At 42.2% G+C, this 27474-nt stretch overlaps 1 protein-coding gene across 3 annotated transcripts; it reads left to right on the forward strand.

The window, feature by feature from the left end:
* Positions 1-456: 456 nt before the first annotated feature.
* Positions 457-27474, forward strand: LOC147346917 (adhesion G protein-coupled receptor F4-like). 3 transcript variants are annotated; one of them, XM_086372045.1, is made up of 11 exons: positions 509-647; positions 9104-9306; positions 9439-9547; positions 10769-10823; positions 13633-13784; positions 14733-14984; positions 16459-17838; positions 20222-20263; positions 20701-20760; positions 22209-22265; positions 26600-27474. In XM_086372045.1, the coding sequence occupies exons 3-10, from the start codon at positions 9461-9463 to the stop codon at positions 22254-22256; spliced, it is 2076 nt and encodes a 691-aa protein (XP_086228171.1). In that variant the 5' UTR covers positions 509-647; positions 9104-9306; positions 9439-9460; the 3' UTR covers positions 22257-22265; positions 26600-27474. The 3 variants fall into 3 exon arrangements, with proteins under 3 accessions (XP_086228169.1, XP_086228171.1, XP_086228172.1); XM_086372043.1 differs by lacking the exon at positions 9104-9306 and having other exon boundaries at positions 457-647; XM_086372046.1 differs by lacking the exons at positions 9104-9306; positions 26600-27474 and adding an exon at positions 22445-22566 and having other exon boundaries at positions 511-647.

Here is a 27474-nt window from a genome sequence, read left to right on the forward strand (position 1 = left end):
ACAGGCAAAATTCTCCATCTGAATTCCCCATGGCTGTGCACCAAGGAAGAGGTTCAGTAAGAACTCCTTGGACGAGTCATTAAAAAATAAACCAAAGATATTTTTGGTGTTAAGGCAGGGATTGGATCATGTCTTAACCAGTGTTCTCCAAGTTTAAGGTCAGTACAGGCAAAAATGGGATCTCCTTTTAACAATTTAACATCAACAACAACAGGGGCACAATCCTGCGTTTACCACCCGCCTGTCTGAGTTCTCATCACCCCAGTGCAGTAGATGCAACAGTCTCATGTGATTATCTGAGCTAAAGAGGAGGAAAGAAAGGACAAACAACTGACTCATTTTAATGGATTTGTTTCAGACGAGAGGAACCTGTAATTTCTCTTAGGCGTGTTTGACCGACCCACTGAGGAGTGAATCACAGACTTACACAAGCCTCGAAACCCAGGGCAGGTTCACAGTTCTCACATCGGCTTCTCACCGAGGCTAGTGAGCACCAGGGCCTCCTCGGCCTCCTTTCAAACATGGAGAAGGCAGATCACAGCCGCTGACATCGTGGGGGGTGCCAGGGCGGACACAGTGATGGTGGGGCACCCTGGGGGGAAGCCTAGCGCCGACCCCCTGCTGGGCTGCGGGATTTCCTGGATGCCGTGAGTACACACGCCACACTAGCACCTTTTCCTGCTGAAGACAGGATTGTCGTTAGACGTATCCCAGTGTGGGGAAGATGTGTGATTTATGATGGTATTTTCTGGAATGCTTGACTCTGCAGGAAACTTCCCTCTCATTACTTAGAGATTGGCTAACTCAGGTCTGGAGTATTTCCTCAGTCTCTTTTGCATTGGTTTCTTTTTAAAAAGTCATTTGTCATTTGCTCTAAATTGCTCACTCCTAGGGCTGAAAATGGCAATTAAATCCTCTGTTTTCCAATAGTCTCCCTTGCTTGATAATTGGATGAGAAAACTAGCTTTCAATTCCCTTATTTAGGCTGAGTGTAAAGCTAGATGTTTTCTTTCTTTCTTCTTCTTTTTTTTTTTTTTAAATGAAGCATGCTTTAGTAGCTTCTTCTTTTAGTGGGACTGACAAAGCTGCCCTTAAACGGGAAACATTTCCTCCACTGAACTGCTGAAACCTTTTTGCAAAGGCATCTCACCCTCATTTTGTGGCCAATACTATGTCATTTGACGGTATACCTTATACTTTGAGGACAATTCTGGAACCTCTAAAGTGTGCATCTTAAGATGCTATTTTTTTTCCCTTAAGTGTCAACCCTCCAGGGAACTTTCTTCATGAAGCAGGGAAATTGCCTGTCTTATCAATTTCTTTAACATCATGTAAGTATCAAGATAGTTGGTGAGATGCTGGAAGCTTTCCAATTCTGAGATGATGTGATTACTCAGACTTATCAGAATTTGAATCCAGACTGCAATTTTCAGAGAAGATGCTAAACTACAAAGGCCTGGGCTGGACACCATCTAAAATAATCTAGGATGAGATGTTTCTTTCTTTTTTTTTTTTGTCTTTTATTTATTTATTTTTTTAATTTTATTTTATTTTTAAACTTTACAATATTGTATTAGTTTTGCCAAATATCGGATGAGATGTTTCTACTAGCAAATCTTTCATATATTTTTCTTCCCTCAAGGCTCTGTATGAATCAACTCATCCATGGCAAGGGAGAACCCGTAAGAGAGACTGAATATATTCTATTATCGAGGCCAAGAAACACACAAACAACTTGCCATCTGGCTAAATAATCAGAGTCTTAATTACACTAGTGGGATAGACAGGAGATTAAGCTGAGGGGAGCAACACACACACACACACACAACAAAATGTGGGTCACTGAACTCACCCTTTCTGAATTGATCCTTCCCACCAGTGGGATTGGCTGAGTATGCAGTGAGGTGCCATCTAGAAGGTTTGAAAATGAATTTTCTGTTCCTCTCACCTTGGGGTGAAGTTCAGTGGAGCGCAACGCTTTGGGAAAGTTTCCAGGGAGTTTACAAACATTCTCAGGCAGCTCACCTCCGAGCGTTTTGTATGAAGAGGTTTGAGAGATCACACATTTCCTTGCATTCCTCCCCGCCTGACTGTGCTTACAGTTCCCAGGTTGCACTTCCTATTATTTTCTTGGCAAGTCCTGATGCCAGCCCTAGCTCAGCATGTTCAGACAGGCGGGGAGCGCCTGAGCCTGTGTGAGTCACCTGCTCCAACACCATCTAACATCGAGTATCAGAAACAGTTCCAGGACCCACGAAGGCTGACTGTATTTTTGAATTCCAACGCATTCAGAAACTCAGTTCCAGGTTCAGGGAAGATGGGACAGTTAGAAGATGGTGTTTAAACCTAGCCAGCATCTTCTAGGTCCGTCCAGGGAAACAGTATTTTGTGATTCCCGACTTTGTGGCAACAGTGTGGAAAGACACTTGCACTGTCATGCTTGTGGAAGACATCACTAATCTGGCAGCCCATAGTTTCCTACTGAAACTAGATGAGACCTCAAAACCTTTTTTTACATAAGTCTCCACGTAGTATAGCAAAGAGGAGGTCCATTAGACTGGGTGCATTTCAACTTACATTACCAGGTTCCAAGTTTATCCAAGGGAAGCTTGGCATGCTGCAGTCCACGAGGTCGCAAAGAGTCAGACACGACTGAGCGACTGAACTGAACTGAAGTTTATCTAGCATTGCAAATATGCTCATCTGTTCCCCTAAGATAGGAAAGTTATCTTGTGATTTTATTTTTTAATTAATCATTGAATTGCTTTATTTTTATTGGAGTGTAATTGCTTTAGCAGGCTTGAACAATGGCTCAACAGGTAAAGAATTTGCCTGCAACGCAGGAGACTCAGGACACGAGGGTTCTACCCTTGGGTCAGGAAGATCCTGTGGAGAGGGAAATGGCAACCTACTCCAGTATTCTTGCCTGGAAAGTCCCATGGACAGAGGAGCCTGGAGAGATACAGTCCAATGGGTCGAAAAGAGCCAGGCATGACTGAGCAACTGAATGTATATAATTGCTTGACAGTGTTGTGCTAGTTTCTGCTGTACAATGAATTGAATCGGCCATATGCATGCATATATCCCCTCCTTCTTGGACCTCCCTTCCACCTGGGGAGAATGATCTTGTGACTTTAAAACAAAAACATCAGAAGCTGGCATTATTCACTCCTTTATTCATTTCTCCAACAAATATTTACTGAGGTTATTATACACCTTATGCTCTGCTGGATGCTGGGGACGGAGAAATGCCCTTCTATGTTTACCTCCTAAGTAATGATAACCTGAGTTTCCCACAAGGTGCAGTCTACTTTCTCTAGGGTTCTGGGGCTAAAGGCATTAAGCCCAGTGCTGTGCTGATCCCATGTCCTTAGGGCTCAGAGCACAGGCAGTGAATGGTGTGCGAGGTGCCTATGGCTGTGAATTCTCTAGCAAGTTAAATCCTGAGATGCAGTCCCTCTGGGACTTTTGAGTGCAGCTGCATTTTCCTTTAAGCCTCTGAAGGCTGCAAACACTATATTCTCTCTCTCTCCGAAGTAATCACCATGTCAGAGCAGGGAGCCTGGCTTCCATTCAGCCGCCTAGAACTGCTGCTTCTTATTAAGTGAAAAGCAAAAGGAGGTGATTCACACCTCTATGAGGATGCACAGAGAGTTGGGTTGCGGGAATAAGGAGGAGTAATTGGAAATTTTCTAGTTCCTGAGAAGCTGCCATTCCAGATTGCTTGTTGCTTTTATTTTTTTTAATTTTATTTTTTCAAGAGTTTTTTTGATGTGGACCATTTTTAAAGTCTTTACTGAATTTGTTACAATGCCGTTTCCGTTTTTTGTTTGTTTTTTTGCCTGAGAGGCTTGTGGGATTTTAGATCCCCGGTTAGGGATCAAACCAGCACACCCTGCCCTGGAAGGTGAGGTTCTAACACTGGCCCACCAGGGTCCCCTGATCGTTGCTTTTATCTCTGAGATAAATCTCCTTCTGGATACTTTGGGACAAAGTGTGGAGTTGCCTTTATTGGGTGACTAGTATAGAAGCTGGAGGGAGTTTCTTTGTAAATCAGATAGCTATTTATTTACCTAATTACCGCAGATGGCCTCTGGTGAGAGTTCTTTTGCATCTTTCTTTTCCTCTTTTTTATTCTCCATTTCTGAGGCTCTCTTGCCCTCCCTTGTGGTCATCCCAAACTTCTGACCGCCATGTATGTGTGCCTGCCTCCCTTCCCTCTCTACGCCAAGCATCATCTCTAGTTTCAGGATAATTCTGGCTTATTTCATGGACTAAAGATGACCACTACACTGCCTCCTTCTTTCAGGATGTGCTAACACCAGGACTATCACCCTCTGCTGGGCTACTCTGCATCACAATTTGAGTGAATTAAAGGAATTAGCACAGGACTAGCATGGGGTGAAGTGAAGTAATTCAGTCCTGTCAGATTCTTTGTGACCCCACAGACTGTAGCTTGCCACGCTCCTCCATCCATTGGATTTTCCAGGCAAGAATACTGGAGTGGGTTGCCATTTCCTTCTCCACGGGATCTTCCTGACCCAGGGATTGAACCAGGGTCTCCCGCGTTACAGGCAGCCCCCTTAACATCTGAGCCACCAGGGAAGTCCCTGGGGGTAGCATGGGGTAGGGGTCTGACAAAGGCATGGGAAGCCCAAATCTGGGGAGATTAATGTGTTCCCAAATAGCATACTGTCTTTGGATAGCAGCTTTCCATGCACCCAAGGCACTTTTGATGATGGAGTAAATTTGGTAAAAGCTGGGTGACAGTCTTATCACTTCAAGAACTCTTGGGACTTTGCTATATGAAAGCCTGTGTGTGTGTGGGGTGGGTGGTGGTGGTGGTGGAATGCAGTGTTTCCCAAATGGACTTGACCATGGACCCCCCTGCTCTTCTATGAGACCAGAATGCTTTGGCAAAATCCATTAGACACCAAATTCTGTATTGTTTGCCTACTAAGAGCAAAGCAGAGAGATTTCCTGAATTTGTAGAACATTTAAGTATTCTTGCCTGGAAAATCTCATGGGCAGAGGAGGCTGGTAGGCTGCAGTCCTTGGGGTCGCTAAGAGTCGGACACGACTGAGCGACTTCCCTTTCACTTTTCACTTTCATGCATTGGAGAAGGAAATGGCACCCCACTCCAGTGTTCTTGCCTGGAGAATCCCAGGGACAGGGGAGCCTGGTGGGCTGCTGTCTATGGGGTCGCACAGAGTCAGACACGACTGAAGTGACTTAGCATCAGCTTACGTATATAAAAGTCCTCAGTGTTGTTTTTCTTCCATCCTTTTTCTCTTTACCTTTTGATGCCTGGGACAAATTGTTGCCCAACTGATGGTGGATAATATGCATCCATCCCATGATAAATATACATGATTGCAGTGCCAGTCTACTACTGGGCTGGAGCTGGCTTGTGCTGCCTCAAGAGAGTTGACTGTTATGTTTTCAGGAATTAAATTATATAAATATACCCCTCAAAAGAATTTTCCATATTGGTTGCATTTCAACTTGAGATTTGGACCATTGAGATGAAAAAACGTGAACCCAAGAACCTTAAATTAAAAAAAAAATGCTAGATTTTTCTAATAAGACATGAGTTAGAAATGAGATTCTAGTCCAACCGTGTCGTTTCAAAGGTAAGGAAACCAAGGCATGGAACATTTGTGAGATTTGCCCAAAGCCATCCAGCAATTCATGAGAATTAGGAGTCTCCTAGCTTCGGGCTTTTTCAGTGAAAATCACACTCCCTTGAATTGAAGTGTCTGGGTATTTACAGAGCTTGAGGATGAGTTTTGACCTAGCTGTCTATCTTTTTAAGTAAAAACTGAAATTGCCATCATTATTATATTCATTAGAAAGAAATCATTTACTCAACCAAGTTTCTCAAGAAGAGCTGCTTCCTTAGAAACAAATAAAAAGCTTTCTGGACACACACAGCATCAGAATTTATGGTCAGCTAGTACTGAGTGAGACTTTTAGTGCTGCGTATGTGAGAGCTCAGTCATATCTGACTCTTTGAGACCTCATGGACTGTAGCCCGCCAGGCTCCTCTGTCCATGGGATTATATTGACAAGAATATCTGAGTGGGTTACTGTTTCCTACTTCAGGGAATCTTCCTGACGCAAGAGTTGAACCCAAGTCTCCTGCAGCTCCTGCAGGCATTTTTTTTTTTTTTTTTTTGCCCCTGAACCATCTGGGAAGCCCCTCTTATAGTGCCATAATTCATCAGTTCTAAGATAGGCATTTTTTTTCTAACCTTTCAACATTTCTGAAATTGGAATATATTGTACAGTCAGTGGCATGTCATAGTTTAATAGGCAAGCTTTTTTTCTTTTCCTGTCTTAGTGGACATGAAAATAATGATGTTGCTTACAATGTTGGAGTCAATGAAACACGATAATTTAATTCAGTGTAGCAATGTCAATTTGGGTACTTTCTTGTTTCCATCTTTACATGTTTATCTCTAGTCAGGCATGGACATGAATATAAATATATGTGCATTTTGGTCCATGTCATTTCTCATATTGTCTTCACTGTTTTTTTTTCCCTTTTAGAAGGCATCATTAAGCCCAACCAATGGATTTAAATTAATGAATCACTGAGGATAAGATATGAGTGTTAAAACCTCAAAGAGAATCTTACTATATGTAGACATTGAGCTAGGCCTTGGAGAGGCATTTTATTTGTACTTCCAGAAATTTTTCAGCTTGGTATTACACAAACTCAAAGTTTGTTCTAGTTATCAAGGTTTTGCGTGTGTTAGTCGCTCAGTCATATCTGACTTTTTGCAACCCCATGGACAAATGTAGCCCGCCTGCTTCCTCTGTCCATGGAATTCTCCAGGCAAGAGTACTGCAGTGGGTTGCTAGTCCCTTCTCCAGGGGATCTTCCCAACCCAGGGATCAAACCCAGGTCTCCTGTGTTGCAGGCAGATTATTCACTGTCTGAGCCAGCAGAGACGCCCCCATCAAGTCTTTACCAACGATTAAGAGAACGTGTTTCTTCCATTCTTTTCTGTACAATATCAACCTCTGATTATGGATTATGCTGGCAGTGCTTATTATTTTTTAATTCCTCATTCTCAGGGGTCTTAAGCTTTCCCCACTGCTCTGCAGAGCACTCTGGCTTTTGGCGTCAGCCAACATCTGAATTCTGATGGGAGGGATTCCATCTAACTCCTTCTGGTGAGAAGAGAAACAACCCAGTTGGAACTAACCTAAAAACATCTATCCATCTGACTCATCCCCATTGTCAAACTGGACACAAGTGAGAATGCTAGGACTTCTCTTGAGTAATATCATTAAACAGTATCTCCTAGCATGTGTAGTAACTGAAGGAAATTTACCATATAATTATCCTACCAAGTGGTATCTGGGTTGCACATACCAGACAATGATAACATGAATGATTATGTAGTAAATTAACCTCAAACTAACCAAGAATGCTTAGTTCAAAATTTGTGCTCCTTATGTGTATGCTTATGATTTCATATTGCATAAATATTTATGCCAGTAAAATTTTTCTTAGTTTATATGAATACATAAAATGTATCATTTCATAGTCTTCCACAAAGAGCATAATGATCTACAGAAAATGCCATGGCTTTTGGGCTGTCTATTCCTTGAACATTTTTTGGAACTGTGGCCTTGGAGGCCCTAGCATTGGTTGGGGAATATTTTTGGGTTCCATAAATCACATCACATCACTATGCCAAACCCTTGACTTTCTTCCAGCAAGATTAACTTTAAGCAGGATTCCTATAATGAAAATAATGAAGAATAAGAGTGGCCTCTCACCTGAAGCCTTAGATAGCAGGCATTACTATTTATAAATGCCTCCCTTTGGCTTGACTTTGATCATTTAACTGTGCATTTCAAACAATGCTCTCCAGATAGAGGAAAATCACACTCACCCATCAGTCCTATTCTTTGGTTCTGAATGTAGATATCTTTTCTCCCTGAGAAGTGTACCTGGGGAAGGAGATTGTGATCAGATTGTGAGGAATAGCAAAGAGAAAGGATCAACATGACCAATCTGACTTGACAAGGAAAATGAATCTTATAGTCTATATTTCTGTTTTGCAGATTGCAGTTTCCATCCATTAGAGGTTTGTGAATTCAATTAAGTGGGTAGCAACCAATTTTTGAGAGAATGTCAGATAGAATAAAGTGGGATACAAGACAAAAATTGTGACTATCAGAATGTCTTGCTTGCAGATAGGAAGAATTGTATTTTAACATAAAAGTTTTTAAAATCTAAAAATCATTTATTTTCAAATGTTTATATAGAGATAGCTTTATACACACATATTTTTGTCAGTACACACTGAGTCACAATGTGAGATCTGTTTATTATTGCGTTATGGTAAAAAATTCTTGAAAGCTCAGTTCAGTTCAGTTCAGTTCAGTCGCTCAGTCATGTCAGACTCTTTGTGACCCCGTGGACTGCAGCACACCAGGCTTCCCTGTCCATCACCAACTCACAGAGTTTGCTCAAATTCATGTCCATCAAGTTGGTGATGTCATCCAACCATCTCTGTTGTCCCCCTTCGCCTCCTGCCTTCAATCTTTCCCAGCATTGGAGTCTTTTCTAATGAGTCAGTTCTTCGCATCAGGTGGCCAAAGTATTGGAGTTTCAGCTTCAACATTAGTCCTTCCAACGAATATTCAGGACTGATTTCCTTTAGGATTGACTGCTTGATCTCCTTGCAGTCCAAGGGACTCTTAAGAGTCTTCTCCAGCACCACAGTTCAAAAGCATCATCTTGAAAGCTACAGGAGAATTATATGTAAAACAGTTATTTTAAGACAACTCATACTGGTACTTCTGTTACTTCTCTTTGTGAGGATCAGTTAAAAATCTATCCTAAATAATATTGATACTGAAAACTGCCTTCTGTGCCCATCCACCGATTGGTTGCATACGTGAAAACTTCTTTCTGCCCACACTATAAGACTGTGAATTCCACAGTTCTGTTTCAACACCTATGCAAATCCATTACTGACTTTGCCTGTCATTCTGTCACGTTCCCTTTCCCCTGCTCAGACTTGTTCTACAAGATGATGGTATAAGTCAAAACATACTTTCCCTGTGTTCATTGGTTAGGAGCTCAAAGACAATTTTAAACTAGAAGACAACTTGGAAGCCTTCCTGTAAGTGCCTGTGGATCGTCATCTCGGCAGAGGGCACAGTGGCGTCATGAAAGTCCCTCTTAGTCTTGACTCCAACTAGGAAGGCTTTGATCCAAGATCCTTGAGTTTTGTCTGCTTCCTGGTCACAGTTTGCCTCGGGAGCCTAAATGGATCAGAGTGCGTGTATCTCCATTGGAGCATAAGGAAATTTACATTTGCTGCGAACTCAGTGGTTGGTTAGCTGACTAAATATTAGTTTAGTTATGTGGTATTGTCATCTTCAGCTTGATCCACCCTTGTCTATTGCAGGTGAAGATCTTCGTGTGTGAAAATGAAGTCCCAGGCAACCACGATTTGCTGTTTAATATTAATTTTGGCCACAGAATATTCTCAGAGTAGATTCCATATCCGTGCAAAAGTAAGTTTGATTAATTCTTATGTGGTCCCAAGAGAAATCAATCAGGTCTCTGAGACGATTAATTTATAATAAATAACATGTCATTTCAAAGAAATTTTCAAATGATTACAATGTTACCCTTTCTGATGGCAACTTTCTAAAGAAAGGAAGGGACAATGAAAAGTTGAGAGTTGGCTGGAGCTTGTGACAGTACAGTATTGTTGTCACAGGGTGCGACAGTCTAGTAGAAAAACCACTTTGCAAGCCATGGAGTATGTAGACAGGCAACTCTTGAGAGGCAGAAGCACTAACTTGGCAGTCAAGCCATTTAGGTTCAAACCTTAAGTTTATCTGTTAGCCGCACAAGTTGCTTCAGTTCTCTGGGTCTTAATTTCCTTACCATAACACGAAGAGTGTCTTTTCCTCTTTTAGATTTTTACAGTCCTTTATAGCTACAAGATGCTTAGTCAGGAAGTTGTGTCTGACCCTTTTGTGACCCCATGGGTTGTAACCCCCCAGGCTCCTCTGTTCGTGGGATTTCCAAGGCAAGAATACTAGAGTGGGTTGCCATTTCCTTCTCCAGGGAATCTTCTCAACCCAGGGATTGAACCCATATCTTCTGCATTGGCAGGTGGATTCTTAACCACTGAACTACGGGTTTGATCCCTGGGTCAAGAAGGTCCCCTTGGAGAAAGAAACAGCAACCCATTCCAGTATCCTTGCCTAGGAGATCCCATGGACAGAGGAGCCTGGCAGGTTACAGTTCATGGGGTTGCAAAGGAGTCGGATACCCTTAGCAACTAACAACAGCAACATAGCTACAAAAAGATTCTATTATTGCAACCTAGCACTCATTCCTAGTATCTTCTCACTTCTTTATCTGTGTATCGTGTGGACCATATTAGTTCCCTATCATAGCTACAGTTAATATAAGCAGAGAACAGTTTAGTGCTCTAATTGTCGCCACTGTGCTCTCCATGGGTCCTTAAGCTTTCCAACAGATGTACCCAATCCCCTGACCTTCAGAGCCTATGTGACCACACCCAGTTTCTAGCCTTCACTCGGGGCAGCATGTTCTCTGCCAGGGCTCACATCCCTTCAGCAAATTCCTGCAATATCAGATGCCATTTTCTTTCTAGTCCTGAACACATTTTCTCTTCATATTCACATGGAGTCTCTAAGTTGAGATGAGAGAGAAGAGTCCCACTGTAAAGAAAACCTTTGAGAATTTATGTTTTACAGGATGGAGATAAACTTCAGGGTCCTGAAAGAAAACCCAAGACTGGAAGAACTCAAGGTATGTAGCTACAGAACAGTCTTCTTCCATTTGAAGACTGGGCAGAATAAAGGAAGGGCATGGATATTGCGGATCAATCCCCAGACCACAAGTTTTCACACAGAATAACAATCTCAAATAAGTTCTAAATGTTAAACACCATCAGTAGATTTTCTTGCAATTATACTATTACCCACGGCATAATCAATGAAGCAAGTTGGCAGATATTCATACATGTTCTAGAATAGTAGATGAGCTGCTGCTGCTGCTAAACTGCTTCAGTCGTGTCTGACTCTGTGTGACCCCATAGACGGCAGCCCACCAGGCTTCCTGTCCCTGGGATTCTCCAGGCAAGAACACTGGAGTCGGTTGCCATTACCTTCTCCAATGCATGAAAGTGAAAAGTGAAAGTGAAGTCGCTCAGTCATGTCCGACTCTTAGCGACCCCATGGACTGCAGACTACAAGGCTCCTCCATCCATGGGATTTTCCAGGCAAGAGTACTGGAGTGGGGTGCCATTACCTTTTCCAAGAATAGTAGACGAGAATCCCTTTTAAAACTCAAAAGGGAAATCTGAACTAATGAGCTAACAAGAGGCAGAAGAGTGAAGAGGACAGGATCATTCATTCCTTCATTCAGAGATACTTTCAAGGTTCTTAAAAGCATGTAGCACTCTGAGGCTGAGCGATCTATTCAGTGATGTAATAGGTATCATGTTGGTGAGATTGACAGAGGATGAGATGGTTGGATGGCATCATCAACTCAATGGACATGAATTTGAGCAAGCTCCAGGGGTTGGTGATGGACAGGGAAGCCTGGCGTGCTGCAGTCCATGGGGTTGCAAAGAGTTGGACATGACTGAGTGACTGAACTGAATGGAACTGGCAAGACTGGTTACTCTGGAGAAGTGAGAGACAAACTGTGGAATCATCATGAGAAGTAAGATAGTGAAATCCTGTGGTTCTCATCCACATAGATTACTGGGATCTGCACCGTCATGGCCAAGTATATTTCTGGGGGCAAATACAAATCTATACAGATTTGGAGCTAAGAAAGGAAAGAGGAGAGAAATGTATCTAATATGCATTGAACATTTACGACAACACTGATCCAAGTGCTGTACAAGATGCTGTCTCATTCAATGTTTGTAACAAGAATATGGCATTACCTCCAAACTATATGAATGAGGGAATTGAAATGCACTTGGCTTAAATAAATTGCAACAATAGATACACTTGGGTGGATGTCAAAGAAAGATGCAAAACAACCTGCTTCTATTCTCCTGTCTGAGTAATAAATATTTGTCATCAATATTCTTTGGCTCACAGCCAATAGGGCACTTCAGTTTGTATTTATTTCAATACCTTGAGAGTTCTCAGTATCATCTACTTCTTCCTACTGCCCTGCTGCTATCTGAAGGCAATTCTTCCTGGGAATACTTCAGCAGCTTTATCAAGTTAATCCACTCTCCTCATGGGCCAAATTAGGCTGCTGCCAGTTTTTTTGAATAAAGTTTTATTGAAACCCAGCCATGCTCACTCATTCACACATGGTCTTTGATTGCTTTTATGCTACTAAGCAGAGCTGAGTATTTGTGACAGAGACCATATGGCCCTCAAAGCTGAAATGTTTACTCTCTGGCCAGCTTTGTTGTATTTAGCAAAAACATAGAATGTCTGGTGAAATTTAAATTTCAGATAAGCCATGAGTGATATTTCATGGGTTATACATAAATGAAAAATTATCCACTGTTTTACTGAACATTTTTAGTCAGTTCTCTTTATTCGTGGATTCTGTGTTTGCATCTTCTCCAAATCAGCACTCACAGTGCTCTCTGAATTATTAACAGACATGCACAGAATAACAGAAAAATGGCCAGCCAAGGTGCATGTTCTCAGTTGAACGAGGTGGCACTTGACCTTCCTACTATAAACAAGTGTTTTTTGTGGTCTATGTAGTGTCACGTGTTTTGTGGTTTTGTTTTTAGTTGGTGATTTTGCTGTTTAAAATTGCTCCCAAATATAGTTCCGAAGTGATGTATGGTGTGCCTAAGAGGGTTGTGATGTGCCTGATGGGGAAAATATATGTGCTAGATAAGCTTTGTTAATGTGTTGTCACAAGTTACAGTGCCCTTGGCTGTGAGTTCAATGTCAGTGAATCAAAAGCATATATTAAATAAGATGTCTTTAAATGGAAACACACAAAACAAGCTTATATAGTGATATATTGATTGGTTGGTGAAAATGTTGTGAGCAGAAGCTTATAGGAACCTAATCTTGTATTTCTCCTAGAAGTGATGGTTACGTATTCACTAATTCAGTGTTTGTGGCAGTGACTTTATAGATTGTAACTGCTGCAAATAATGAGAATTGAGTGTATCTGAAAACAAAACCAACATTTAACTGGCATTTAACCTGTATTTTATCTGGCAACTCTATTTACCTGGTCCTTTACAGAAAAGTTTACTAACTCCTGCTCCATGTATCATTAATTATCTTTCACAAATCTAATCATGTTTCCTGGTAACCCTCATATAAACACAGAATCCAGGGTCTTTCAGGACTTGACCCTGCTTTCCTCCCCACCCTCATCTCTTGCCACTCTCCCCTCAAACACTCTGAATCAGTTTTTATGAATGACCCTCCTTTTCACATGTTCTTCACTCTGTTTGGATATCAGCTGGATATCACAGTCTGCCTGGCAGGTCTTAGTGGTTGGTGGCTGAGAACCCGTCGCCTCCTCTGGGAAGCAACCCCCAAGCCCCAGGAAGGAGTTAGGTGTCCTTGTCAAAGTGTGGAAATGCTAATCAGGCCTCTCTCTCTCTTCTAAGAAAAATGCCATGGACCTTGCAGCACTTCTTCTAACTGCAGCCAGCCCTGTGCTCAGCACTTTCATGGAGAAATAGGATTTATTTGTAATGGAAACAAGTGGCAGAAATCAACTGAAACATGTACAAGCCTTTCTGTGGAAACACTCTTTATGGTGATGTATTTGCATATTTGCATCTTATTTGCATATTCTACAAGAAACATTTTAAATGTTTTCTGTTCAGCATGACAGTAAGTCTCAGATCTGGACTTGAGGAATTCTGCAGAGTGGGTTCAAATTTGTTTCTTATCATCCCTTCCTCACCCAAACTCTCAACCACTTTATTTTGCCTTCTCAAAATCTTTACTCAAAAAAAAAAAAAAGATCTGAGATTCATTCAGACAGTGATAAACACTTAGAGATTAAAGTTTTAGCTTTAAAAATGGATTTTCATACCTCTTATGCTAATCAATTAAGCAACTGAATTTGTCTACAGTTAAATTCATTTTGATATCTTTTTCTCATACTTTCAATCACTTGACCAAAGGAAGACAAGGTGTGTGTCCCAGAAAGAATAAAAATCTAATGAATAAAACAATTCTCAATTAAAATATTTTATGTTGTGTCCTTTCACTTAGCCACTGTTTCCTTCTGCCTCTCCTTCATCCCTGTAGAAGCACATTTATCTCTGCATCTCCTAAAATGTCAAGTGTTTTTAGAATAGGAGTATCAATACAGTCTCTGTCACTTCAGTTCAGTTCAGTTGCTCAATCATGTCTGACTCTTTGCGACCCCAAGGACTGGAGCACTCCAGGCCTCCCTGTCCATCACCAACTCCTGGAGTTCACTCAAACTCATGCTCATTGAGCCAGTGATGCCATCCAACAACTTTATCCTCTGTTATCTCCTTCTTCTGCCTTCAATCTTTCCTAGCATCAGGGTCTTTTCAAATGAGTCAGTTCTTCACATCAGGTGGCCCAAAGTATTGGAGTTTCAGCTTCAGCATCAATCCTTCCAATGAATATTCAGGACTGATTTCCTTTAGGATGGGCTGGTTGGATCTCCTTGACATGTTGGGTGCTTAATCATTTTTGAGTGAAATAACCATCTTTTTACAAACAGGACTCAAACAGTGCATCACGCCTCTCTGTGGCAGCACCGTCTATAACTCTGCACATTCTTGACTACCAAACCCCAGAGCCCATCAGGAGTGTAGCTCAAGGAATCCAAAAGAATTGCCCATTGGATTATGCCTGCATAATTAATGCTGTGAAATCATCAGAAGCAACATCCGGAAACATTGCATTTATAGTGGAGTTACTAAAAAACATTTCAACAGATTTGTCTGATAATGTCACCCGAGAGAAAATGAAGGTATTCTGTGTTAATTTCATTCAAAAATCTGACAATTTTTTGTTTCAAAATCTTGTACTTTAATAGTTTCAAAATAGTTTTCAGGGTAAAAACTATCATAACCAGAATAACAACTCATTTCAGTTTTGGGAGTGGATTCATCCTAGTTTATGGACATTTTCAAGAAATAGTGAAAGAAAGTCACTCAGTCGCATCCAACTCTTTGTGACCCCGATAGACTATACAGTCCATGGAATTCTCTAGGCCAGAATACTGGAGTGGGTATAGCCTTTCCCTTCTCCAGGGGATCTTCCCAACCCAGGGATCAAACCCAGGTCTCCCACATTGCAAGCGGATTCTTTACCAGTTGAGCCACAAAGGAAGCCCAAGAATATTGGAGTGGGGAGCCTATCCCTTCTCCAGCAGATCTTCTTGACCCAGGAATCGAACCGAGGTCCCCAGCATTGCAGGTAGATTCTTTATCAACTGAGCTATCAGGGAAACCGCTTTCAAGAAATAAGAACATTTTTAATACAGGTTTTTGTACAGACTGAATATTTTCAAGGAACTTATCACATAATGATCCTGTGAGGAAGACTTTGACTACTGTAAAGTTTCCCAAATTTTATTTTTGTAAAATGTAATTGTACTGAGAAATGTTAGCAGAGGTTTCATTTCTTAAAAGAGAGATCTGTAGTACAGCAGATACAGGAATTCTGGGGTAAATGAAGCCAAGTAGGTCTTATAGCAGGACTTTCTAGAGCTTTAAATGTGTTAATAAACTTTGGCATTCTTCACAAGGGTGGGGTGGAGGATAAGGATATGGTGTGCTGTACTTGGATTTCCATAGGACTGTTTCCTCCTTAAACAGTCATTAATATCTCATGGAAAACCTGGGTTATACAAATTGAAGTTGGAAATGCTGCCTGGGGTGTATAATAAAGCAGGCAACCCTTCTCTGTAGTTCATCTCATTTCATTTCATCTTATTTGCTTATTTCATTTTATTTTATCTTATATATTTTTTTTAGTTTATATTTATTGATTTTTAAAAATTGGGGTATAGTTGCTTGACAGTGCTGTGTTAATTTCTGCTGTACAGCAAAGTGAACCAGCTTCAAGTATACATATATCCCCTCTGTTTTGGATTTCCTTCCTATTTAGGTCACCACAGAACATTAAGTAGAGTTTCTCGTGCTATACAGCAGGTTATCAATATCATCAGTTATCTATTTTATCCATATTAGTGTATATATGTCAACCCTCAATCTTATTTTATTTCATTGCTTTTTACCATATTTCGTTTTTAGCATTTCTAATTTTTTTCCTCTCTCCGAAGTCCTACTAGTATGAGATTCTAATAAACAGTGAATTTGAAGAGAAACATGTCAAATAATATCAAATCGTCTGATCTTTAGAAACTTGAGGTTTTAGAAATCAACTTTGTACCGCAGCGTGTACATCCCCAGTATTGTATCCACTTTTCTCCACTGCAGAGCTACAGCAAGGTGGCCAACCACATCCTCGACCCAGCGGTCATTCCAAACTGGGCTTTCATTCCAGACAAAAATGTCAGCTCCGATTTGTTGCAGTCAGTGAATTGGTTTGCGAGGCAACTCCACATCCAAAATGAACCTGAGCACATTGTGGATGAATTCTTCATTCAGACGAAAGGGTTCCCCATCAACAACAATACCTCAGAGAGAAGTCTCCGTTTCTCCATGAGCTTGAACAACACAGTGGAGGGTATCCTAGGAATCATAGAAATCCCCAGGCAAGAGCTGTGGAAGCTGCCCCCAGATGCATCCCAAGCTGTTGGCATAGCTTTTCCCACCTTGGGGGCTGTCCTGAAAGAAGCCCACTTGGAAAACACCCGTCTTCCCAGGCTGGTAAACGGACTGGTCCTTTCAGTGATTTTACCAGAAAAATTGGAGCAAATCTTATTCACCTTTGAGAAGATCAACAAATCCCAGAATGCCAGAGCCAAGTGTGTTGGCTGGCACTCCAGGAAAAGGAGGTGGGATGAGAATGTCTGTGAAACAAAGTTGGACACCAAGAATAGAGTGCAATGCCGGTGTAACTACACCAACGTGATGGTGTCTTTTTCCATCCTCATGTCCCCCATATCTGTGGACAACAAAGTCCTGGACTACATCACCTGCATTGGGCTCAGCGTCTCCATCCTTAGCTTGATTCTTTGCCTGATGATTGAAGCCACCGTCTGGTCCCGGGTGGTCATGACGGACATATCATACATGCGGCATGTATGCATTGTCAATATAGCTGTGTCGCTCTTGACTGCCAATGTGTGGTTCATCTTAGGCTCCAACTTCAACAAAAAGGCCCAGGACTACAACTGGTGTGTTGCGGTGACATTTTTTAGCCACTTTTTCTACCTCTGTCTGTTTTTCTGGATGCTCTTCAAAGCCCTGCTCATCATCTATGGACTGCTGGTTGTTTTCCGGAGGATGATGAAGTCCCGCATGATGGCCATTGGCTTTGCCATTGGCTATGGGTGCCCATTAGTTATTGCTGCCACCACTGTGGCTATCACAGTGCCAGGGAAAGGCTATGTGAGACGTGGTGCCTGTTGGCTTAACTGGGATGACACCAAAGCCCTTTTAGCCTTTGCCGTCCCAGCCTTGGTCATTGTGGCTGTGAATCTTATTGTGGTATTGGTTGTGGCTATCAACACTCAGAGGCCCTCTATTGGCAGTTCCAAGTCTCAAGATGTGGCCATAATCCTGAGGATCAGCAAAAATGTCGCCATCCTCACCCCACTGTTGGGACTGACCTGGGGTTTTGGAATAGCTACGCTCATAGAAGGCACTTCCTTGATATTCCACATAATCTTTGCCTTGCTCAATGCTTTCCAGGTAAGTTCTGGGAGAGACACTTATTTTACTGATACTATTGATACTATTAGCTACTTTTTATTTACAAAATATTATTACCTTATAATTTGGTATTCTGGCTATACAACAAAATATGGCTATGGTTTAAAAATACAGAACACCACATATTCCTTCCATTTCCTTTCATATCTTAGAGACATTTATCTGTGACATCTCTCTGTCTATTGATTGTCCAGTTGGATTTCGATGATCAGGCTGATTGGGTAGGCATCTCCTTTTGTCTTTTCTAAAGTTTCAATGTGAAAAGACATTGACCTTCACTTATGGAGGACTAGTCTTTGGTTAGGGATGTGTGAGGCACATATTATGCCTCAAAACAAGCACAATTTTTATGCTTTCTCAAGTAGTCTAGGCAATCTATGAAATAATAGTCATTTTTCACAGCATGCAGAGATGGTCCATGCCACTCACTTTGGATGTTAATCGGTCAGGGATTCTCATACTCCTTCCCTGCTATTCTCTGTAAAATAAATGTCATTTGTTATTCACAGAAATGGATCCCAGCAATGTCACTTTCTCTGGTCCTCAGACTTCTCCTCTGTAAAATAAAGATGGATCTAAAATGATCTCTAACGTCTTTTCTTGCTTAACATGCTTGCTTTGATAAGATTATCCATCTAAAAGTCCTTCCACTTCATCTTGGCTACTAAGCCACTTTTAGGAAGCTGTCATTAGGCTGCTTTCTGCACCCATGAGTAATAGAAAATTTAGGAAGTTTATATATATATATATATATATTTATTTATTTATTTATTTAAATATATCTATTTATTTGGCAGTTCTGGGTCTTACTCGCAGCAAGTAGGATCTAGTTCCCAGACCAGGGATCAAACCCAGACCCCTTGCATTAATGGTATGGAGTCTTAGCCACTGGGCCACCAGGGAAATCTCAGAAGGTTTATATTTTTAATATATTTTAAATCAGGAGCTGGCAAACTGTGGCCTGCTGCCTGTGTTTGTAAATAGTTTTATTGAAATACACCTTACACATGGGCTTATATACACATCTTTTTATTGAAAAAGTTTTATTGAAATACACCTCACACACACACATTTTGCCTATGGTGGCTTTAGCGCTACAGGGCAAAGGTGAGATAGTCGGAACAGAGGCTGTAAAGCCTGCAAGCCTGAAATATTTATTATCTGCTTCTTTTCAGAAAAATATCTTCAAAAAAATTTTGACCAATGCTTTAAATTAAATATAACTGTTTAACAAAGCAACAAAGTATTCCATATCACTATTAGTCTATTTCTAAACCTAATGTGAAATAATAAAGCCAACTTCAAAGTAATGCCAACTCAGTACAATTATACATCTTACTCATAATTTCTTAATAACTATGGAGAACATTTATTTCATTCTTTCCTCTGTATTGCTTTAAAGAGAAACCTTTTAAGGTTTTCTTTGGGAGTGGGGATCAAAAGCTCTTGGACTCACATAAATCTCCCCTGCTCTTGAAGTTATACTCATTACCACTGATCTCATCCTACTTTTACTTTGCAATTTAATTAAACCCCAGAAAATTTTGTTCTGCATTTCTCTTTCAGATCATTTCTCTTTCTATTTTCTTGATGGAAAGACAATTTCTAGACTCCCTTTAGTTACACACATTCCATTTTTCTAAAACAAGCGTTCTCTGTGACTCACAATTCAGCATTTTCAGTTTTCTGATCAGTGTTTCTTCTCCATGAAACTGTCCTTAGAAACCAGGCTTCCCTTCACTCTTGTGGCAGGATTCAGATTTTCCTTGCAAGACTCCTAACTCCCATTCCTTAAAAGGATTGACTGGCAATTATTCTGACTTTGTAGGTGACCAGATAATTTAAACTTAGAGACCCTGGTCTTATGGGTTTCTTTAGACTTCTCTCTCTCTTTTTTTTTTTTGCAGTAACTTCTTTCACCAGTTTTAGAGACTCTAGCTGCCTGTTTCTTGACTTTTCCATTGAAAGTAGACTAGAATACATTTCATTTTCCCATGACACCTTCCTTGATTGTGACTTTGAATGACAAAATTTTATGTATGTGTTACTATCATCATGAGTAAGAACAACCACCTTAATACCTGGGAAGAAATGTAAACAGATTTAATAAGTTTGAAAACTATCCTACATTTGAAGCCATTCAAGAAATATCAATCACTCTCATGCACAAGCTTGAAGGTTGTCCTCTGTTTTTGAGGTCCATTCAAAGAAAACACTCATTAGTGCAAGAGAATCCGTAGACACTGAGGTTTCTAATATATGATAACTATCTTTGAAGGAATCTAGAAGAGTAGTGTTAAAATAACTTCTGGGTTATGGTCTGCAGAACTGTCCCTCATACTTTTGTTGAATTCTGTCACAGGGGTTCTTCATCTTGCTGTTTGGAACCATTATGGACCACAAGGTAACTTGAATTTGTGTCACTCACTGTAAATGTTTTTTCCATGTGGTTGGGGGGAGCAGGAGGATGAAGCAGCCTTGATCAGAGAGAATGTGGAGAAAAGTTGAGTTTGTGGGGTGATTCAAGGCATCAGCTGCAGGGGGTGGGGGGTGGAAAGGGAAGAACCATACTCTGTTTTGTCCTGCTCCTTCTCAAGTCAACTGGAGGTTATATTTGAACATAGCTGGTGAAAAAAAATAGAAACCATGACCAGAATTTTAATCTTAATCCTAAATCTAGTTATGATTACACCTCAAGTTTTATCCAAGTTTCATTATTTTCCAAGCACGGTGTTGAACCATCTGATGATGCTTCTGCCAGAGTTGCTGGCCTCAAAGTTTCAGGACCCAGGTCTAGACCTTGAGGATGTTGTCATTTCTTCACTCTCATTGCTTCTGTAGATACGAGATGCTTTGAGGATGAGGATGTCTTCACTGAAGGGGCAGTCGAGGGTAGCAGAGGTAAGCCTCTCCCTTTCAGTCTCAATACTGGAAGGTCGGTGTTCTCATGCAGAGTCATGCAGAGACAAATACTCAATATTGGGGATTTGTTAGCAAACAGAATCATGAGGGCATACCTTTATTCATTCATTTCTTCAATCAACAAATTTGGAGTATCCTGCTAGAGCTTAGGGTCACTGGAACATACCCCTCAAGAAAAGTTTCCAGGGAATTCCCTGATGGCCCAGTAGTTGGGACTCCATGCTTTCACACTCGGGCCTGGGTTTGATCCCTGGTTGGGGAATTAAGATCTTGCAAGCCCTGCGGCATGGCGAGAAAAGATAAAAAGCAAAGTTTCCATACTGGTTGTATTTCAATTACATACATTTGGACCATTGAGAGAGAGACGATGTGAACGCGTAGACCATAGATTCATAAAATGCCACAGCTGGAAATAAGACATGAGTTAGAAATGAGATACTAGACCCCCTTTTCATTTCATAGGTAAGGAAACCAAGGCCCAGAGTACTTATGAGATTTGACCAGAGCAACCCAGTAATTTATGAGAATTAGCATTCTTCCTGCCACAGGCTTCTGCAGTGAACCACACTCCCTTGAACTGCAGTGTCTGTGTATCTAAAGATCTTGAAGATGACTTTTGACCTAGTTATCTGTCTCATCAACTACCAGCTGAAATTGCCACCATTGTTATATTAATGAGAAAGAAGTCATTTACTCAATCAACAGTTTCTCAATAAGAGCTGCTTTTAAAACAAACAAATAAAAAACTTTCTGGAGACACACAGAATCAGAATTTACAATCAGCTAGTACTTAGAGTGCAGAGAAGGCAATGGCACCCCACTCCAATACTCTTGCCTGGAAAATCCCATGGATGGAGGAGCCTGGTAGGCTGTAGTCCACGAGGTCGCTAGGAGTCAGACACGACTGAGCGACTTCACTTTCACTTTTCATTTTCATGCATTGGAGAAGTAAATGGCAACCCACTCCAGTGTTCTTGCCTGGAGAATCCCAGGGACGGGGAAGTCTGGTGGGCTGCCGTCTATGGGGTCACACAGAGTCGGACACGACTGAAGTGACTTAGCAGCAGCAGCAGTACTTAGAGTGACTTTTAGTGCCAAAGACCATCAATTCCAAGATAGGCATTTTTTATCCACCTTTGAATATTTCTGAAATTGGAACACATTGGGCAATCAGCAACATGTCATGACTTAATTGGCAAGTTATTTTTTCATGTCCTTCCTCCACAGACATAAAATATAATGATGTTGCTTACAATGTGAGATTCAGTGAAATATGATCATTTAATTCAGGGTAGCTGTGTCAACTCTGGTACTTCATGCTTCCATTGTTACATGTTTATCTTCAGTCAGGTATAGACATAAATCTATGTGCATTCCAGTCAATGCCATTCTTCACTGACATTAGTGTTATTTTTTCCCCTATTTAGAATGCATCGTTAAGCCCAACCTATGGATCTAAATTAATGAATCGTTGAAGATAAGACGTGAGTATTAAAAAATCAAGGAGAAGCTTCGGGAAGGGAACTGGGGATATCTTTCAGAGAATGGAAATGTCTTTATTGCCGAGCACATAAATGAAAATACACACATCTTTAAAACCCACGTCAGCTCAGTTTACTTGATCAAATGTTAAGAATACATCTTTTTTTTTTTCTGTCCTCAGTGAGAGGATGCAGTCATCATCCACATTCTGATACAGGATACATCTTGATGTTTCAGTTCAGTTCAGTCGCTCAGTTGTGTCCGACTCTCTGTGACCCCATGAACTGCAGCACACCAGGCCTTCCTGTCCACCACCAACTGCTGGAGTCCACCCAAACCCATGTCCATTGAGTCGGTGATGCCATCCATCCATCTCATCCTCTGTCGTCCCCTTCTCCTCCTGCCCTCAATCTTTCCCAGCATCAGGGTCTTTTCAAATGAGTCAGCTCTTTGCATCAGGTGGCCAAAGTATTGGAGTTTCAGCTTCAACATCAGTCCTTCCAATGAACACCCAGGACTGATCTCCTTTAGGATGGACTGGTTGGACCTCCTTGCAGTCCAAGGGACTCTTAAGAGTCTTCTCCAACACCACAGTTCAAAAGCATCAATTCTTTGGTGCTCAGCTTTCTTTATAGTTCAAGTCTCACATCCATACTTGACTACTGGAAAAACCATAGCCTTGGCTAGATGGACTTTTGTTGACAAAGTAATGTCTCTGCTTTTTAATATGCTGTCTAGGTTGGTCATAACTTTCCTTCCAAGGGGTAAGCGTCTTTTAATTTCCTGGCTGCAGTTGCCCTCTGCAGTGACTACACACACCTTAATTTCATTGTTCAGTGAGTGTTGACACTTGCAGTAGCCCCATTGTTGAGAAGGAAGTCTTAATTGATTGGAATCACAAAGCTACAAGCACGTCTCTCCCTAAAGAAGCTGGTGTTCAGAATCATTCCTAAAGGGATGAGGGTGGAGTTGCACAAATCAGCTGCCTACTCACAGGCACTTTCTGAGACTTATTTCTACACAGGTGAGATCAGGGGGAAACAAATATTAGTCAGTCGTGCAGGGGAGGATAAGTCACACAGTGGCAGCCTGAAGCCAGAGAGGTAAAAGCGGAATGTGGGCAGGGTTATGGAACTTGCTGTGCTTTTGTCTTGGAGAGGTGTCTTGCCTTTCTGCATGGATACCGAGGAGTCTCAGACTTTTTTTTAAACATCACCCAGCAGCAGGCACAACCTCTTTTACATTCCTTTCCTTTCTGAATCATGACCCATCTATTGAGCAATGGGGCAAAGGAAGGGGTTGAAACAATCTCATGGAATGAAAGACTCTCTGAGTTGGAAGAAACTTTAAGGGCCCTCCTGGATTAGAGATTATGCAAACCTGCTGTCATGCTGCTGTGGACATTGGCACGTGGTCCCCAGAAGAGGGAAGGGGCTCTTTCATATACATTGACTGGCATGTACCGGGTGCTATAAAACAAAGGGGAAAACACTGGTGTATTACCCTTAGTTAATCGCCTTCATGTTTGAATTTTAATTTTAGAACTTTAAAGGGGAGGATTCAGTAGAACTTTGAAGAGCTAATGCCCCCAACTTCTGTCCTTTTCCTAGTCCATAGGAATCTTCCCTGGTAGGACATTGCTTTAGAATTTCTTGATTAGTCAGTAAGGAGAGGCAGTTCAGATGACCAAGTAAAGCCAATCTTTCCATTGTTGTCGTAAGTCATTTCTGACTCTTTTGCAACCCCAAGGACTGTAGCCCACCAGGGTCCTCTGTCCATGGGATGTCCCAGGCAAGAATACTGGGGTGGGTTGCCATGTCCTTCTCCAGGGGAATCTTCCTGGACCAGGGATTGAACTCACGTCTCCTGCATTAGCAGCAGATTCTTTACCACCGAGCCACCAGGGAAGCCCAATCTTTCCATCAAGGTTCTAATTTGATTTGTTTGGGGAAGTTTCTTAGACTAGCAGTCCCCAGTCTTTTTGGCACCAGGGGCTGGTTTTGTGGAAGACATTTTTTCTATGGACCAGAGGGTGGTGATAGTTTCAGGATGATTCAACCCTAACCCTATTGTTATTATATCAGCTCCACCTAGATCATCAGACATTAGATGTCAGAGGTTGAGGACCCCTGTATTAGACTATCTTGGGTGGAGGAGGCTGGGCCACCTGGGGATACGATCTCTAACCATTCTAGAGAAGAGAGGTGTAGATGAAGTCTCCACTTTAGCTAGTTCAGCATATCTGGCTGACTGTATCAATAGCTGAGACAACCAGTAGAAGACAAAGTCAGGGACTGTACCACTTAGGAGAATCAGAGGTGCTCAGTGTTTGGCCAGTATCAGGAGGAAATGGAGGAAGGAGGTGGAAACACACCAACAACTTGCCCCAGAGAAATGCTCACCACCTCATTCTTCAGCTTTCAACCTCTATTTCTAAACTTGTGAAGTGGGGGATGGATGAGGATTGCATTTTTTCAGCACATCTTCTGTGGGTGACCCTGGGCCTATTGAATTCTCCCGGTAATTGCAGTCTCTTTGCTTTTTACATCTGGACCCAGGAAGAATTAGAAGCGCTCAGAAGCAGCAGCTGGCACCACGCTGGAGCCAAAACAGGCTCAGAGGATAGGATGGGAAGTTCATGACCAGGGATCCTCCCAAGTCTAGAATGGAGGGCTGGCAGCCATGGGAAGGTCTTTCAGCAGAAGAAAGCAGGTCCCCCGTCAGGGGGCTGAGAACAGAATTACAGCTCAAGACACAGGCAATTGGGGAGCACAAGGCTGGATCGTGGTCGAGGCTGGGGTTAATCACAACGCAAAGGCAGTTTTTCAGATCTTAAACCAGGACACAAAATCTTAGACTAAAGGGGTTTTGGGTCAGAAAAGCGGCCGGAGGTGAGGTACGGGGCCCTCCATTGTTGGAAACACCACATACCCCAGGGACCTCAGGTGGGACTGTTATTAGGAACAAGGTCTGGACACGTGTTCGGAGAGGCCCGGGGACTGCGGAAGGGCAGCAGCAGTGTGAAAACCGGGATGTTTTCCCCACATCCCAACTGGGGGACCCGTCCTGGGAAGCAGGGGAGGAACGTGAAAGTGAAGTCGCTCAGTCGTGTCCGACTCTTAGCGACCCCATGGACTGCAGCCCACCAGGCTCCTCCGTCCATGGGATTTTCCTGGCAAGAGTACTGGAGTGGGGTGCCATTGCCTTCTCTGAGGGGAGGAAAAGGAAGGGCATTTTTAACACGCGGCCAACGCTGCACAGCGCCCTCTGCTGTTCATACGGACTGCTGCTGCTGCTGCTGCTAAGTCGCTTCAGTCGTGTCTGACTCTGTGCGACCCCATAGACGGCAGCCCACCAGGCTCCCCCGTTCCTGGGATTCTCCAGGCAAGAACAGTGGAGTGGGTTGCCATTTCCTTCTCCAATGCATGAAAGTGAAAGGTGAAAGTGAAGTCGCTCAGTCGTGTCCGACTCCTAGCGACCCCATAGACGGCAGCCCACAAGGTTCCCCGGTTCCTGGGGTTCTCCAGGCAAGAACACTGGAGTGGGTTGCCATTTCCTTCTCCAGTAGACCCAGTAGAGCTTGTTATTAACCTAGTGTGATTTCAGAGTCACTAGGATGGCTCCTCCGTTCTTCTGAAATCTCTTCCACGTATTCATGGTTAAACTTCACTTAAAAAAACTTTTTATTCCAAGTGAGAAACGGGACGGATAGAAGGATACCTGGAGAGAAGCACCAAGGTTTTCCTAGGAAGTTGCAAATTCAGAGGACTGAGTCATTCTAGAGATCAAGCTTACTTAGCAGAAGGACGAGAGGGGGACCTTGAAAATTTAGGCATGTGGGAGTGGCATGGAGAAGGCAAAAGGCACAGAAAAATAAAGCTGGGAGTTTAGCCTTCCTACTGTGTGACCTTGAAGAAATTGCTCAATGTTTCAGTGTCTCCACTTCCTCATCTGTAAAATGAAGCTAATAATAGTACATACCTCTCAGGTTTCGGGACTCAATGAGCCAAAATACTCAAGATTCATAGACTAATACCTGGTTCGAATTAAGTTATCGGGTTTTGTTGTTTTTTGTTTAGTTGTTGTATCCGCCTCTTTTGCGACCCCATGGAATAGCCTGCCAGGCTCCTCTGTCCATGGGATTTCCCAGGCAAGAATACTGGAGTGGGTGGCATTTCATTGTCCAGGGGAATCTTTCTGACCCAGGGATCGAACCTGTGTTTCCTGACTTGGCAGGCAGAGTTTTTTTTTCACCACTGAGCCACCTGGGAGGCAAGTTGTCCATACATGCCAGCTATTATTCTGACTTAACCAGCATGTCAATCATTTTGCCTAGGCTGCCCCATGCTTCATGGAAGTCCTGGGTCCTGGCTGGAGAATTGAACTCCTGCGGGAGGCTGGAAGGCAGGCTGGAATGTAGAGGGACAGTCATGTTTCTTTGGAAGACTTTCTCTTCTTGCCAGAAACGACGCCTGAACTCTCAGTAAGAAGGTTTGCCGAGGAAAAATTGAGGAGAGCATTTGGTGACTAGGCTTTAAGGACATGGATTTATGAGCTCTTTGATCTACCCGTGACCTGCAAAAGCCTAGCTTCTTGGTCAGCGTTGGCAAGATTAAGACTTAATCCCCTTTCACCCCCGAGGACTTGCTCTGCGGTTCCTTGGCTCAACCTCCCATGTCTCTGCATGGATCCTGGCCCTTTGGGAGGTCAGGATCTGGATCCAGGTTTGGGGCAGGTTGGGATAGGCATGGGGGTGGGGGGGGCAATGAGGTGGCAGGAAACACACTTTATTTACTTTGGAGACAGTTAAAGCATGCTAGGTTTCCTAAAGATAGGGGACAATAATAATAATAATAAAGAGGACTTTTTTGGGGAGCTGGTTGTGCAGCTTGTGGGATCTTAGTTCCCCGACCAGGATTCGAACCTGGGCCCTCAGCAGTGAAACTGTGGAATCCTAACCACAGGACCACCAGGCAATTCTCAAGAGGACTTTTCAATGTGCTTGCTATTTTGCTCTGTTTTAGACCTTGAGTAAAATAATTTTGCCCCTGGGACCTTACTTTCTTCATTTGTGAAGCAGAAAAAAAAATTCTTGTAGTTATTATTATTTGTGTGTGCATGTGTGTGTGTGTGTGTCTGTTTAAACCACTGTACATATGTAAAATGATTTTGGGTGTTATTTTAGAAATAAAAATGAAAATTTTTATTTTC

Source organism: Bos grunniens, chromosome 23 (genome assembly GCF_055505025.1).
Source record: "Bos grunniens cultivar Pamir isolate PY7600 chromosome 23, Bosgru_T2T1.0, whole genome shotgun sequence".
NCBI classification, from domain to species: domain Eukaryota; kingdom Metazoa; phylum Chordata; class Mammalia; order Artiodactyla; family Bovidae; genus Bos; species Bos grunniens.

What these genes read in the sequence shown, in the direction of transcription:
- LOC147346917 (XM_086372043.1), top strand. Translation starts at nt 9,461, where the DNA reads ATGAAGTCCCAGGCAACCACGATTTGCTGTTTAATATTAATTTTGGCC. An exon ending in TCACCCGAGAGAAAATGAAG is followed by an intron (nt 14,985 to 16,458) that starts GTATTCTGTGTT and finishes TCTCCACTGCAG; the next exon opens with AGCTACAGCAAGGTGGCCAA. An exon ending in GGCAGTCGAGGGTAGCAGAG is followed by an intron (nt 20,761 to 22,208) that starts GTAAGCCTCTCC and finishes TCCCCTATTTAG; the next exon opens with AATGCATCGTTAAGCCCAAC.